This window comes from Malus domestica, chromosome 01, assembly GCF_042453785.1.
Source record: "Malus domestica chromosome 01, GDT2T_hap1".
Classification (NCBI taxonomy): domain Eukaryota; kingdom Viridiplantae; phylum Streptophyta; class Magnoliopsida; order Rosales; family Rosaceae; genus Malus; species Malus domestica.
In genome coordinates, this window is record NC_091661.1 from 32,266,514 (window position 1) to 32,281,468 (window position 14,955).

The following is a 14,955-nucleotide window of genomic DNA, read 5'->3' on the forward strand; positions in this document are numbered from 1 at the left end:
TTTGCAAATTTAAAGGTAGCTGCTGCAATTATTCGAAATTTATTTGTGCACATGATGATATATGTGACAGGTTACCCAGCTTACATGCAATTCGCATCTACATGTATGCTCACGATGATGGTGACCCCTCTCATATCATATCATGCACTCACCACTTTCCACTCTTCCACTCTCCACTACATTGACTGTATGCCTCTCATCACAAGAAGAAATTCACAGCTACCTAAATTGGAAAAACCCAATCCAAGTAACACAATTGTCAATCTCCTCCTCTTGCTCGGGTCCTCCTAGTCCTCCTTATGACCCCTGTGTTGTTTGACATCGGACTCCAAACTTGTGGCAGCTTCTTCTTCCTTGAGCTGCAGGAGCTCCTTTTGGTTTTGGCTTTGGGGATGACTACTTGTTGCAAGCAGATTCAGCAAAAAGTCAGTCAAGGCATGCTCGTAGTTAGGCAATTTGGCATACCCAGGAAAGTAATTGATGTCGATCACAAAATAGCTGCTGGGGTCCTTCGAATCCCTTATCACGTCAAAGTTGAAAAAGTTGAGTTTGAGGCCCACGCGTATCCCCTTCGCCACCTCCTCAACAAACTCCAGCGGAGGCATTTCGTGAGGATCATGAGCCAGATTATGCTCGTCATTCGCAGAATTTGATATCTGGGAAAAAGGAAGCACTGCCCCTTCCAATGCGGTCACCTGCTCCTCCGAAATGTCCGGCAGTGACCTCCGCTTGACGCACTGGACGTGCTCTCCGATTGAGTAACCCTTGAACACCACCCCGCCGTGGTTCACAAACTGTTGCAGCAAAATGGGACTATCAGTATCGGCCAGAAGACTGCGCAACCCCTTGGGGTTAAAAATCAAACACATCTCGTGCGACTTGGCGCTGCCATTCGCCAACAACGGCTTTGCAATCACCGGAAACTCCAACCCCGCCAACAAATTAGTTGCTTCTTCGCCTTCCGGGTAATGGTCAACCAGCACCTGTTTGGGCACCGAGATCTTCGATTGGAATCTGTCGCCTGACTGATGCGGCTTCGATTCAAAGGCGGTGACGACGTCGAGCATGGAGACCCGATTGTGGAGGCGCTCGATGGACTCGGGCGGGTCAAGAATGAGCGTTTGTGGATACTTTAACGAGTATTCCTTGAGCTGTTGGTTCCAGTGGGGGCCGTAGAGCTTGTGGATGATGCAATCGAAGGGGCCTTGCTCGATCAGGGTCTTGGCGGTAGCGGTGGAATCGATTATTGAAATGGGGACGAAATCGATGCCGTAACGAGAGGCATGGTGGAGGAGAGAGGGCTGGATGAAGGTCTGCTCTTTTTTGGGTGCGAAGGCATACCCGATGCGGTAGCGACGGACCGGTGCTGCTTCTGATTGTGATACGAGTGAGTTTGTGCTTGGCGCCATCTCTTTCCTCCTCCTTCCTGCCGGATCTGATGGACCTGGTATCGTATATTGGTATATGAGAGAGGAGGGGCCGCCCTCGGCATATATAGGCTGCGCGCTGCCGCTACCTTCGGTGGGAGGGGACCCACTTGCGTCTCAAACCGTTTCCTTTGATATTTTGTTTTTGTTTTTTGATGGGTGGGGGGACAAGAACAATCTACCAGTTGGGCTCTTATTCCATTTCCTTGCGGTCCACCCCGCCCCGCCCAACCCCACGGTGGCAATCCTTTTTCATTTTGTTTGCTCTTCCTTTTTCACTTTCAATTCCAAACACGTCCGGATCCGATCCATGGTTCGCATTCGACTCTGACTTGTGACTCCGCCAGCGACCGTCGCTCTTAATAACTAAAGAATAGGAATCGGATTCTGGGATGATCAGATGCTGAATTGGAAAAGAAAAAGCGTAGATACATTTACTCTATTCTCTTCTCCTCATTCCAAGACAAATCTGGAGTCCGAATAACAACCTGAAAATTACCCTTCCCTCGCGTCTCATTCATTCTTCAATCAAGCTTCTGCAAGTAAATGATTCTTTCTATACTCCTCACTTGAAACCACCCAACCCAACCCAACCCAACCCCTAATGAAATACACATACGACTCTAACAGCTCACACAAACAAGTCAACTTCTCGAACAAAAAGCTAACGAAATGAAATGCACAACTTACAAAACAACTGTTTTACACGGGCATTACCAATTGAAATCTAATTGCTGCCCACCTAAATGCACAACATATAATTTACCAGCAATCGCACCTGACCTTTTCTTTTACTGCAGTCATTCACTCACTCAGTCCTTCAGCGGTTTGTCTGTACAGGAGGTAATGTTTGAGTTACTGAGGGAGATTTTCATGCACATGTGTTGATGCCACATTATGGAGCTGTGTTGATGCAACACTCTGAAACATTGTTGGCACCGCATTATGCAACTGCATGGGCCTTGAGTCAGAAAGTTGCTGCCACAAGTAACAAGTTTCCATTAGTCTGATATGCTCAACTCCATGCCCACCTCCTTTTTTTCTTCCTCAATGAAGAAAATTTCAATACAAAATCCTACCTTGGAGATCAACACTCAACACTTTACTAATAGTATCAGTATCACACATCACACAAACACAGCAACAGAAAAAGTGCCGTACACATTATGGTATACTATAATGATACATATACTCAAATCAAAATTTTTGATGTGGTGATGGTTAAACTTATATTCAAATATCTACCAGATATAAAATGGAAAGCAAGTTATGCTTAACATCTGTAAGCACTGTTCAATACCCATCAAGATTCAAGTTCAAAAGGTTCACCTCAAAAATCATACACCAAAGAAAGGGTTCCATATATTTCACATAGCGTACGTAAACTGTTCAATATGTTAACAAAAACATTGCATTCCAATGGTTTAACTCAACCCTGTCAATCTGCAAGGGGATACAGATTCAAGTTTTCTCAGGTCAGTTTATCAAAGGTCAGAATCCTCAACTGAAACCCTTGAAATTGATTACAAGGGCTTATGGTCAGTAAAATTCTTCTATCCTTAATTCTTAGTTATAGCATCAGTATTAGAATCTGTGATTAAATTTATTTCCAAATTAGATCATGGCTCCTCATCAGATCCATGTCCAGCATTAATGCTTTTGTTTTCTGCAATGTGAAAAGTGTCTTGATTGGAAAGACCAAAATCTTCAAAAGTAGAAGTTTTCTGAAGTGGCTCCAATTTTAGGAATACCTCTAGTAAATTTGCTTGCAACCTAGTATCAGGAAACATACCATTTGGAAATGGCCGTCTTGCATTCCAAAGCTCATAGCTTCCAGCTGAGGTACCTGTTATGCCAATTGAGCAAACTTGAGTCCTTAGTAATGCTCTATCATTTTTCACTACTCACCTATTTTCCAAATTCAGACAACATATTAAAAGCTATTTTCCAAATGAAAAAACAATACAAAAACATGACCAATAAACCATCAGGTACCTTTCCTTTCTTGCTTGTGCTATTCCCATTCCTAGCCACCTCCTTCCCGGACCCGGCTCTCCTAGGAGTCTTGTTGGCACCAGATGTAGTGCTGCATTGATTCTCTTCATCAACACCGCAAACACCATGTATTGCTGAATCATGAGGTTTTGCATTGTTCTCAAGACAGTTGTTTAAACTTGCACATTGCTTCAACGCTTCTTTTATGGCCGATAATGCTACATCATAACTTTCTTGAGAGAGTGACCCCTCTTCACCCAATATTATGGCCCGTCGACATAAATCATTGTAGCGACGGGCTTTAGACTGAACCTCATCCACTCTTTCACCAATGGTATGCCTGCTCATAGCAGCATTTGTCCATCGCTGCAATATATATTTGGGAGGGATGATGAAAACACCAGACATTTGGAGAACAACAATAGCATGTCTACAGAGATAGCCTTTATACTCAAATGAGTGGCAAGAACAATATATATCTGATTTTGATTCATTCCACTCTACGGTATAATTCTGATTGTCTTCAAAGTCTTTGACACTGAACGTTGTTGCTGTCTCATCTTCATTTTCTTTCTTAAGATGACAAGCAGCCGCTCCCAAAACCTCAACTTGAAAGTTTTTGAAAATCTCGTGTGTGTACACTAGTGACATTTGTTTCTCAAACGGCGATGGAGACTTTAACTCAGGTGTTCCATGCCAAGCATCAAAATTTGCTTTCGCTTCCTCTTCATACCTATCTTCAAGAATTGCTGTGTATCTTTCCATAAACTCTTGCAGTGAAGTATCCCCTTGAATATATTTGTCAAACGAAGAGTTCAAACTTTCTGACCGTGAAGTTGGAGACAACCCAGCGAAGGATATATCTCTCATGAACGTAGGGGCCCAATGAGTACGATCTTCATACAATGACTGCATCCATCCAACCTCCCTAAGATTAAATCTATCAATAAGTTTCCACCATCTCTTTTCAAATTGCTGTTCTGACCAGGACTTGAATATACACTTAGTAAATTTTTCCAAAAAACTATCATGCCACATGCTTAGAAACTCGAGCTGCCTGTGCATCTTCTCCATTATGTTCCATAAAGAAAAGCAATGGCGTGTGCCTGGAAATACTGCTGGAATAGCCGCTTTGATGGCGTCGTTCTGGTCGGTGAGTATTACTCGTGGAGCTTGTTCACCCATTGCTATAAACCATGTTTGCATTAGCCACATAAAAGTATAAACCGTATCATCTGCAATCAAAGCACAGCCAAGTAATGTGGGCTGAATGTGATGGTTCACTCCTATAAAAAGAACCAGCGGTATTTTATACTTGTTTGTGAAGTATGTGGTGTCAAAGAAAACAACATCGTTGAAGTTAGTGTAATCTTCCATTGCTTTGGCATCAACCCAGAACACATTTCTCAACCTATGCTCTTCATTCAGATCAACTGCATAGAAGAATTTTGGGTTGTCTTCCTGTAGGCGCATAAAATATTCAAGCAGCAGTTGAGCATCCCCTGCTTCTAAAACCAAAATCCGTCCCTTGTCATGCTGATTTCTCAAGTAACTCTCTAGACAATCAACATTTTGATAGGCACTGAAGAGGCTGGACACTGCAGCTAAACTCTTGCGTCTCCGGATTCTAACATCATTGTTAAGGGGGTCAGTGTTTCTGTGGCTGCGAAAGAAATGTGCTTGATCTGGTAAAAGCTCATGGTTGTGGTCCTTTACGAAACTATAAACATACCAATTACCATTTGGCCTGCGCTTGACATGCATGCTCGCCTTGCAGCCAATTTTGGGAGAAGGTCGAGGATTGATAGCATCATCGGACTGCTGCTTGTTTCCGTACCGGATGCATGAAAATTTGGCATCAATGAACTCCTTGGATGCTCTAGAGCGACGACTACTCAACTTAGCAGTGCCGAAACCCACGGACTTGGCATATGCTTTGTAGAAGGTGTATGCGGCTTCATGAGATTCAAACTCCATGGCGTCATGAGGCTCTGCAATTGAAGTGGTGGCGAGGGCGAGGGCAGGACCAGAGGAATCCATGACGGTGGTGGTGGTGGGGAAATTCAAATCGACTCCGCATCCGCCCTCAAAAGTGGTAGGGAAGGAAAGGGGTGCAAAGGTTTTCATGGGTCCCACAGACATGGAAGGAAGGAAGCTTCTCCCATGGACATAAATTCAAAATTTGGGAGCTCAGTGTTCCCATCACCAAGGTAGCCAGCCTGATTGATGGATGGAGGTGCAATTTTACTAATTGAATAGGGTTTACCGAGAGCGGGAGAGAGACAAATACAAATAGGAAGTGATGAGACAGAGTAACCCTAATCCTAATCCTACCCCAATAACTAGTGAAGAAAGAAAGTTGAAGGCAACTCACTCGCTCACTTTTCAGACTGATGAACAGATGAGATGAGATCCGCTTGACTTGGAGCTCCGATTTCAATTGCCAGCTTCTTCTTCATCAAGCTCCTCCCAGCCAGCTTCCCTTTGGGATTTTTCTTTTAAAACGACAAAGAAAAACCGAGTCAGAGTCTCTGATGCCTTTATATATATATATATATATATGAGCAAACTGTCGATTTGCCCCCTAAACTATCACCCAACTTTCAATTTCCCCCTGAACTTTTTAATTAGAAAATTAAGGACTTAAACTAATTTTTTTTGGCCATTTTCCCCCCTACAGTTAGTTTTTCATAGATTTCATCCAAATTAACGTTAACTCTTATCATGTGCAAACCACGTAACTCTCATTTGTGGACAAAAGTATCATTTCACTAGACCTTTAGATACAAAAGCTATAGAATCACACATATTTGCATAGGTTTATATTTTAGAAATCTAAGGTTTTCAATTATTTTAAAGAATGAAGCGACCGAACTACCCACACATGTTGTGCATATGCTTCCATTTAACAAAAATTTGGATGGAATGAATGAAAAATTGACAGCAGGGGGCAAATCGGCTAAAAAAATTAGTTTAAGTCCTTAATTTTCCAATTAAAAAGTTCAGGGGGGAAATCGAAAGTTGGGTGATAGTTCAGGGGGCAAATCGGCAGTATACTCTATATATATATTTTTAGCTTCTGTAGACTCTAGTGGTGACTAGTGAGAGATAGAGTCCAGAAGGCCCGGACTTGGTTTACAGCCCAATAGGCCCATATTATATGTATATGGGCTGGCTGCTGCCGACGTCTGATACTGTAATCTACTGTAAGCATCTTGTTGTACATGGACCAGGATCCTCGCCGGATCCATTCCCTAGGGATCCCACAATCCTGTCCGTTCATCGTATATCGTGCGGTCAGAAATCATTTAAATTTTAAAATTTAAAATTCAAAAGTAAATAGTATCTAACGAAAACTGACCGCACGATATACGATGAACGGACAGGATCCGTTCATCGTATATCGTGCGGTCAGAAATCATTTAATTTTAAAATTTAAAATTCAAAAGTAAATAGTATCTAACGAAAACTGACTGCACGATATACAATGCGTAATCTTTCAGAAGAATCCACAGTCGCTGCTTCCCTTCATGTGTCCTGCGTGTGATGGCCTTGTGTTTCAAAGCTCTCCCGTGGCCAGGCGGCTTATCACTTCTTGGCTGGTTATCAGAATGGGAAGTTCATGCCCGCCCTTGGTCTATTCATCCAATGGAACTAGCTACGCCATTTCTGTCCCAGATCAAGCAATAATTGTTCTCTAGTAATAGGCTGTGCCCATTTATATAGATTTGGTAATATCCTGTTATGCGTTTATCAAATATGTGAGCAATTAAACTTTCTACGTGGTTGTGCAGTCGAAAGATGACAAGATCTCATCTTACTTGTTGAATTTTAGAGAGGTCATAGGTCGAGCCTCTTGATATAATCACCGGCACCCTAGATCGTCTCGTGAATTAAGGAGTTTCTAGACTTAAATGCATTACTCTTTGCCTTTAAGATTTTAGTCAATATAATTCATTTGTTCATAAATCAGGCAAAGATTTGGCTAAGCTTGTGCAATCAAGTTTGTCCGAGAACATCCCACCATTTGATGCTAAAAGTAACCTAATGACCCTGTCATTGTCTCCCCTTGTTGTTTAGTAAAAATATGTATGTATAATTTTGAACTGGCAATGTTGTATTACATGTTCCCAGGTGGGGATCTTGAAGACAAGTACAAGAGCTTCCTGTTTAGCGAATTTCAACGAGTGCCACGTTCTGAGATAGTTGGTTCCTTATCATTGTTTCGACCCTAAGGTATTAATGTAATCCTCTTCTCATGAAGTGATAGCTGAAGGCACATGTTTGATTTTGATTCTCACCTTATGTCCTGTGCAGAATACCAGAGACTCAAGGAAATGGATAATACTTGGGTCTAGTGCAACACATGTCATTTTGTTTTGAAATCCCAATGGCTTGGCCAACAAACAATTCATAACACATCTCTTGTTTTAAAAACATTAAACATGTGTTGCAGTATTGTTGACCCATGTCTTTGGATAAAAGATGTGAGCTGCTGACTCGTCAGGGTCCAAGTATTGTTGGGAAGAAATTCCTCCAGTTCTCACCTTGTCTGGATTGAATTGAAGTTGTTTTGCTGTGGAAAATATGCCAATATGATGAGCTTGTTGCTATGTTAATACCGGTATATTAACATAACTTGCCATAATTCTATTCATCTATTGCAATGTTGGAAGAGGAACTTAATTGCATGCATCAATTGTATTGTAGTTGTTGTGGAACCAAAAATAATTAAAATGCGACACGTGGATATTTTAGCATGAAATGACCAAAATACCCCTAAGGTACACCAGGATCTCTACACGCGAGCAGTCAACAATCTTTTTTCAACAAAGTCAAAGATGCTCCAAAAGAGGTAAACAATTCAAAGTCTATCTCATCAAATTCCCTTTTGCAAGGTAACCTCCAAATTATTATGTTAATTGGGTAATTAATGGATTAATTACCCAATTAATTCATTAAATATCAATTAAATCATCCAATTAACCACAAAATATATCTCATTCAATCCCAAAGCTAGGCAATGGCCGGCCATCTCCCATGCTCCTTACCTTTCTTATTTTCCCCACTTTATTGCCCAAATTAAATTAGATAATTAACTCTATAACCCCCCATTTATTTCTTTCATATTTAATTAGTCAATAAATTGGCTAATTAAACCAAAAATTTAAACCATAAAACCTAGTGTTGGCCGGCCACTTCCTCTCTAAAATGGACCAACCTAGCCCTATAAATAGGCTCCTATTTTCACCAAATACTCATTCCAATCATTTTGCAAAAAATCCTAAATACTCTAAACATTCTTTCTCTCTAAAATTCTAACTTTGGCATCGGAGGTTCTTCGGTCAAAACCCCCCATTCATCGTGGGCGCGTGAGACTTTTGGCCTTAACCTAAGGTGCTAGTTGTTTTGTAGGTGCAAAATCGTCCAAGATTGAGGAGGAGAAAATTTGCATCCACAGTTGTAGCCTTGTAGGTTGGCTAGCTACTAGGCTATTTTTTAGTTAGGTTCACCGTTCACGTGTGGTAGCATCAGCTCCATCTACAATAATTTGTATGGCCGGCGTGCCTGCTCGCTCGCTTGGCTGCACAGTTGAGTTGTTTTATGTCGCTTAACTGTCAATAAACAACCAAAACATATGAATAGGGGTCAATCTCTCTCTCTCTCTCTCTCTTCTTTGTCTGTTTACTTATGAATAATCTAATCTGGTCCTGAATCCTAAAGAGTTGTTTGGTTTGATGGATGAATCTGGTTCTGAGGAGGCCTCCTGTGCTGTTCTGTCCTGTCCTGATAGTTATATATATTATTCATGACAATTACATACGTCCTAGTCTAGTGTAGTCTAGTATATTCTAGTAGGAATTGGCATGGCATTGGTGGTGTCCCCACCCTTCTCCAAGGGTGAACGGTCCATTGTCCAACCCAACGCTCATCTTCCGAACTGTCTTCTGTTTATATATTATTAATGATAATAATAAGAGAGACCACACCACACTCTTTCTCAATGCTCTCCTTCTCCTCATTGATTTAATATTTTGACTTTCCTTCTTTCCCTCTCTTTCTTAAATACAAAGAGAGAGTGTGTGTTTGTGTGAGAGAGAGATCCTCTGAGTCCTCTCATTCTCCTCCTCTATCCTCTGATGATGAGCCCGCTCCCCACCACCACCCCCCCCCCACGCATTAAATACTGCTCTTGTTCGTACTAGTTGTAGGTTGCAGCTAACTACCTATCAATTCCACAATTAAGTGCTTGGACTTTGCACCTGCTGCTGGCCCCTAATTCAATTGCAATCCATATCCCATTTGCTTTCCCTAGATTATATTTAGACTCCCATTCATGATTCATCCATCCATTTTTCAGAAATTCAGATACGTCCCCCATTCCCATCCCATCTGATCCATCCATCCATCGATGGCTCCTGCAGCAGAAGCTATTCGTAGTTTTGATGATGATGATGCTGCTGATGAAACTAGTCCATGTTCAAAGGTGACCACAGTCTGCGTCATGGATGCGTCCGGCCGCCTAGGCTCTACTCTTGTCCACCGCCTCTTGCACAGAGGCTATGCAGTCCATGCTGCACTCCAAAAGCATCACAGTATGTATGTTAAACTATTAATTTATTTATCTATAATCTACATATATCTTGATGAACTGTTTTCTTCGTCCTTCTCCTTGGAAATCCAGTCTTTATGTTATTTGATTTCCAATCCTGTTTGTCATAGTTAATAGAAACCAAACAACTAGCAAGCTGGATATATTGAAATCTTTTAGCTACAACGTAGGATATAAACATTCTAAAATGTTTTAAGATTCCTATAGCATGTGCCATGAATTGTACATGATGCGATCATCATCATCTTGCTCATACGTACACAGTACACTGTAACTGTAAGTGGTCCTTTTTTCTTTTCGTTTCTTCAGGATTTAGTCTTGCGAATTCCATTTGTTTACATAAATTGATTAAATTAATAGTAAAGCCTTTGTTTAATGAATCATTATATGTGGGGCTGGGGTGGATGAAGCAGAGTGTTTTGATGACGAATTGGTAAAGAAGAAGAAATTGAGGGTATTCCGTTCAGACCCCTTTGACTACCACAGCATTGTGGACGCCTTGAAAGGATGCTCTGCCCTTTTCTACTCCTTCGAGCCTCCTTCAGACCACCCCACTTATGATGTACGTCTCTCATCCATTTCAATATGGACGGACTCATTTGCCTTTACTCAATCCAGATTAATTATGCTAATTATATTTATATATGATATTTGATGCAGGAATTTATGGCAGAGGCAGAGGTGAGAGCAGCTCATAATGTGCTGGAAGCTTGTGCCCAAACTGATACCATACACAAAGTAGTCTTTACATCCTCTGTAACAGCTGTCATTTGGAGGGACGACCGTAATGCATCCTCGTCGGCGTCCTCCTCGTCCCGTGGCAGTGACGAGAGAAACTGGAGCGATGTCAATTTTTGTAGAAAATTCAAGGTACCATTTCATTTCACAATCATGTCTCTTTGTTATCGCGTAGATGAAAAAATGAGCTGAATTTCAGTTGAGCACCATTACCCTGACGTTGACCGCATAAAGCATGTTAGTACATGGGTTTTCAGTTTTAACAGTTGGGTAATTTTACATCAGCTCTGGCACGCCCTCTCCAAGACCCTGGCCGAGAGGACAGCGTGGGCTCTAGCAATGGACCGAGGACTGAACATGGTGTCCATCAATGGGGGGCTGTTGCTAGGCCCCGATCTCACCATCACGGACCCTTATCTGAAAGGAACGGCTGAGATGTACCAAGACGGGCTGTTGGTGACTGTAGATCTCAAGTTCATTGTGGACGCGCACATCTCCGTCTTTGAAGACGTGTCATCCTACGGAAGATACGTATGCTTCGACAGAGTCATCAATTGCCACAGAGATGCCGTTGAGCTTGCCCGCATGCTGTTGCCACCTTCTCAAACTTCATCTCTCCAAACGCAAAGCCAAAGCCCAAGCCAAAGCCAAAGGTTTGAATTCATGCTTTGCTTCTCTCTCCCTCCCTCCCTCTATCTTGTCTGAAATGAAATGATTTAGACAATTTTGTGGTTAAACTTGAAACGTACATTTGCAGTTTGGAGGAGGCAGAGACAATGGAGGTGTACCAACAGAAGATAAGTAACAAGAAACTCAACAAACTCATGGTCGACCTTGACACTGCCCTTCAACTCCGCGATTAATTTTGAATCTAGTACCAGTATACTACAGTTGATAACGAAACCTCGAATGCTTGTGAATTAAGTGTGCTTTACATATGAACGCTTTGATAAGAATTTGTAGAGTTTCTTTGCTTTATCTATATATACTACTTTTAACAGGAATTTTCACTTTCAACCAATCCAATCTTCTCTTTTCCTACTCTTTTAAGTCTTAACTTGTAACGCATGCACATGCATCATGCATGCATCCCATGTTTGGATCCTTCTAGTTTATACTATATCATTCATTCTTCAACACAAATTACACAATGGCCTAAAGAACCATAACTACTTGGGTGCGACATTGCCACATGATGTTTCAGTTCACACGCGATAAGTAACCACATGACAGCTCTACAGTCGCACCCAAGTATTTTTCCTCAAGAAAAAAATTGTAATGTTTAATTCGAATTCCTGTTAACATTTTCATATCTACATCCCCGCAATATCCAAAAGAAATCAACGGTACAAGGATCGAGACAATTACACATATAATTCAAGGCTGCTACTTCCAACCTGCAGATGTGTGGGTGAATTCAGCACGAGGAATCTTTAAGCACTCAGTGACATAGAGACGACTGAAGAGAGCTTAAACTTGCGGACTTTAGAAGAATTTTCTGGTTGGAAGAGGACCTCTGTACTAGACCTTACATTTACCTCCATCCACTCGGAAGCTGAAGCTCCTTCGCTCCGATAATCACGAGGAGAGTACAGAACTTGAAGCCTTGAAGGGGCTGCCACAAATAAAAGGGCCAATATTTAAACATGTGCCTAAATGCAATGTCTATTCCAACGATTTTAAAATTCCAAGTTCCAAACCTTAATCAAGATGTATGCCTTTGCATCCTTGATCATTTTCTATTACTTCAGCATAAATAATGCTCAATAGAGAGAGATAAGAACTTGGAGAATTACCAAATCCAAACATGCTTGTCTTTTGGACAACAAGGCGGCCAATTTTTGATCTTTTGATACCTTTCAAAGCTTGAACATCTTCCTGCTTACCCTTAAATTCCAGAAATTCTCCAAGAACATACTTACTACCTTCCAGCTCCAACCTGCAGGCCAATCAAAAAACACAAACCGGTATCCACATAAATGAATTCATCGTGCATCGAGCAGCCTATTTCCCTGTAATTCCAACTTGCATGGAAAGGAATGACTTAATGAGTAGAGTCAGCAGAGTTAAGGAGGCTGCCCAAATCCCCACTGACTTTGCCTCCAGTGTTAAGGAATTTGACCCCAAAGATCTTCGTAGTTGGTTTATTGACATTTGGATATCTATATATTTAGTACTGTGTTTGTAGTGTATATTGAGTATTATAATTGAGAATCATATAAGGTTGGCGCTGAGCCGGTTTCGCCATGGCTTATAAGATAACACCAAATCCCAATTCCCAGGAAAATTGAACAGAAAACTTTAAAAGTAAAGGGCAACAAACCTATCCCACATTGGAGCCGTACTAAGAATGAAATCAAGCTTCTGATATATAGATTCTTGCATCTCCTTCTTTCCACCACGGAAGGCACCCTTAATCCAACCAGAAAACATGTTTTTTGGTTCCGGTTTCAGTTGCATCAACTGGTCGTAGGTTACAACCTCTGATGGAAAATTGCTTGACTGAGTGGTGCTACAAAAAAAATACATAAATGTAAGTAAGACACTAAGACTTCGATGCACAGAAAAGTAAGAAATGTTAGCATGAAAAGTAATTAGATTCAAATGCAGTTGCACCATCCTAAAATTCCTTCTTAAAAACCATTTGCAATGCATGGTTTTAAACGTCAATACCTCTCAACCACATATATCTACACCTACATGTCAAACCCTCTTAAGCGCCCCCCTTGATAGTTGAAGAAATGTTCTTGAATCGGTCTTTGTTCACTAGTAATGTTCGAAGCAAGAAACATGAGAAAGCAAAGCACTAGCTATTTGGAGGGAAATAGAACTCAGAGAAGACCAAGTAATAATAAATTAGAGCAATTGAAAACACGAGAGGACTCCACAACGTACCAAACTTTTGGATGGGAAAGTATTACTTTCCAAGACAAATATCCTTGTGGTAAAGCACACCCTCTTTGTTCTAAATATGATTCAAGAATTGAAGCTTGTTTTTGGGTCTCCAACACCTGAAAAGAAGTGTAATACTCAATGATGAGAAAGACTAAACGGGAGACTGTCATGAATGAATATCCATGCTACCATTGTCTAGGAAAATGGAATGCACAAAGAAAAAGGAATGGAGAATGCAAACTCTGCACTGGTGAGTCATGAAATAAACCTTCAACCAAAGTGTTGCCCCGTTACAAATGATTTGCGATCTGCGATCGCATTTAACAGTCCACACAAAGATGCTTGCTAGGACTTAGGAGTAGAAGAAGAAATGCTAAATTAAGGGGAGTGAAGAAGAAGGGTCTTACAGGGTCAGGTAGGTGGTGCGCTTTGTGATTACTACTGTGGCTTTCACAAACCCAGCTGCCATCCGCATTCACTGAAACTAATCCTGATAAATTCTTTACACTCACGACCACTGCCTCCCTTTTTTCATTTTTATTATTTTGAATTTGATTTTTTGTAAAGAAAAAACACAACGAAGACAAACAACAGATAGATTCATCAGCATAATAGACAGCAAAAAAAAAAAAACAATTGAAAATAATAAAAAATATATATACACAGGAGGGTTTAGTTTAGGCGTTACCCTTTGGAGACGAGGACCAAATCGATGGTCTGAGGGGAAGCGGTATCAGCATCGGGAATGCGAAGGCCGACGTAGACCTTGCCGCCGTAAAGCTTGGCAAGTCTGTCGCCGACGGAGAAGAGAGCCTTGGAATCAGAGGTCTCCACGTCCAAGACGTCGTCGTCATCGGAGGAGACGAAGCACCTGTAAAACTTGTATATTATCAGCCCGCAGATGATCTCAAACCACATCCTCTCGATTCGATTCGATTCGTTATCTCTCAACTCTCTCAATTCTGAATTGTAATCTGACTCATGAGCTTTTAAAAAAGTATCTAATTTCTTCGCCGCGTTCGTCTGATTTTGGTGAATGAAAGAAAACAACCATCAAGTATCTATTTATTTGCCAATCCTCTACTTAGTAGTAGTTAAATTTTGCAAAGGTTAGTGATTTTCACATCTTATGAAATTCATTTATGTTTTGATTTAAATTAAATCAATTAACAAAATTAATTGGAAAAGGTTTTTGAAATAATAAGAGTTTTGATGAAATTATTTTAAATTTTTAAGTGCTTTTGTTAAAAGAAATACTTGTATAAAGTAATTAAATTGTTTTTTTTC

General features: G+C 40.9%; 4 protein-coding genes across 6 annotated transcripts; 1 reads left to right on the forward strand and 3 right to left on the reverse strand.

Annotated features, from left to right (window-relative positions):
- Nucleotides 1-1,409, reverse strand: LOC103444921 (inositol-tetrakisphosphate 1-kinase 2-like). Its single transcript, XM_008383895.4, has one exon. It carries the CDS (start codon nt 1,407-1,409, stop codon nt 288-290), a length of 1,122 nt encoding a protein of 373 aa, XP_008382117.1. The 3' UTR covers nt 1-287.
- On the reverse strand, nt 1-5,968 carry LOC103444908 (protein FAR1-RELATED SEQUENCE 4). 2 transcript variants are annotated; one of them, XM_008383875.4, is made up of 3 exons: nt 3,423-5,968; nt 3,220-3,273; nt 1-2,405 (listed from the first exon to the last, which is right to left on the reverse strand). In XM_008383875.4, exons 1-3 carry the CDS (start codon nt 5,562-5,564, stop codon nt 2,283-2,285), a joined length of 2,319 nt encoding a protein of 772 aa, XP_008382097.3. In that variant the 5' UTR covers nt 5,565-5,968; the 3' UTR covers nt 1-2,282. The 2 variants fall into 2 exon arrangements, with proteins under 2 accessions (XP_008382097.3, XP_070677484.1); XM_070821383.1 differs by having other exon boundaries at nt 3,220-3,269; nt 3,419-5,940.
- Nucleotides 5,969-9,410: 3,442 nt separating this feature from the next.
- On the forward strand, nt 9,411-11,777 carry LOC103444983 (cinnamoyl-CoA reductase-like SNL6). 2 transcript variants are annotated; one of them, XM_070821394.1, is made up of 5 exons: nt 9,411-10,018; nt 10,449-10,597; nt 10,696-10,905; nt 11,059-11,426; nt 11,531-11,777. In XM_070821394.1, the coding sequence occupies exons 1-5, from the start codon at nt 9,835-9,837 to the stop codon at nt 11,634-11,636; spliced, it is 1,017 nt and encodes a 338-aa protein (XP_070677495.1). In that variant the 5' UTR covers nt 9,411-9,834; the 3' UTR covers nt 11,637-11,777. The 2 variants fall into 2 exon arrangements, with proteins under 2 accessions (XP_070677495.1, XP_070677494.1); XM_070821393.1 differs by having other exon boundaries at nt 9,668-10,018; nt 10,446-10,597.
- A 92-nt stretch (nt 11,778-11,869) lies between these two features.
- Nucleotides 11,870-14,750, reverse strand: LOC103444962 (uncharacterized). The gene is made up of 6 exons (XM_008383934.4): nt 14,357-14,750; nt 14,076-14,193; nt 13,669-13,784; nt 13,097-13,285; nt 12,570-12,712; nt 11,870-12,388 (listed from the first exon to the last, which is right to left on the reverse strand). The coding sequence occupies exons 1-6, from the start codon at nt 14,584-14,586 to the stop codon at nt 12,207-12,209; spliced, it is 978 nt and encodes a 325-aa protein (XP_008382156.1). The 5' UTR covers nt 14,587-14,750; the 3' UTR covers nt 11,870-12,206.
- Between the last annotated feature and the right edge of the window lie 205 nt (nt 14,751-14,955).

Bases quoted from the DNA above. Each gene is read 5' to 3' on its own strand.
- LOC103444983 (XM_070821393.1), top strand. From the start codon at position 9,835: ATGGCTCCTGCAGCAGAAGCTATTCGTAGTTTTGATGATGATGATGCT. The intron at 10,019-10,445 runs GTATGTATGTTA...GGGTGGATGAAG, and splicing joins TGCACTCCAAAAGCATCACA to CAGAGTGTTTTGATGACGAA. The intron at 11,427-11,530 runs GTTTGAATTCAT...GTACATTTGCAG, and splicing joins AGCCCAAGCCAAAGCCAAAG to TTTGGAGGAGGCAGAGACAA.
- LOC103444962 (XM_008383934.4), bottom strand. From the start codon at position 14,586: ATGTGGTTTGAGATCATCTGCGGGCTGATAATATACAAGTTTTACAGG. The intron at 12,713-13,096 runs GTTTGTTGCCCT...ATTGGCCTGCAG, and splicing joins ACGGCTCCAATGTGGGATAG to GTTGGAGCTGGAAGGTAGTA. The intron at 12,389-12,569 runs GTAATTCTCCAA...TATTTGTGGCAG, and splicing joins GACAAGCATGTTTGGATTTG to CCCCTTCAAGGCTTCAAGTT.
- LOC103444921 (XM_008383895.4), bottom strand. From the start codon at position 1,409: ATGGCGCCAAGCACAAACTCACTCGTATCACAATCAGAAGCAGCACCG.
- LOC103444908 (XM_008383875.4), bottom strand. From the start codon at position 5,564: ATGTCTGTGGGACCCATGAAAACCTTTGCACCCCTTTCCTTCCCTACC. The intron at 3,274-3,422 runs GTACCTGATGGT...TTGGCATAACAG, and splicing joins GCACAAGCAAGAAAGGAAAG to GTACCTCAGCTGGAAGCTAT. The intron at 2,406-3,219 runs GTATGTTTCCTG...TACTTGTGGCAG, and splicing joins AAGACGGCCATTTCCAAATG to CAACTTTCTGACTCAAGGCC.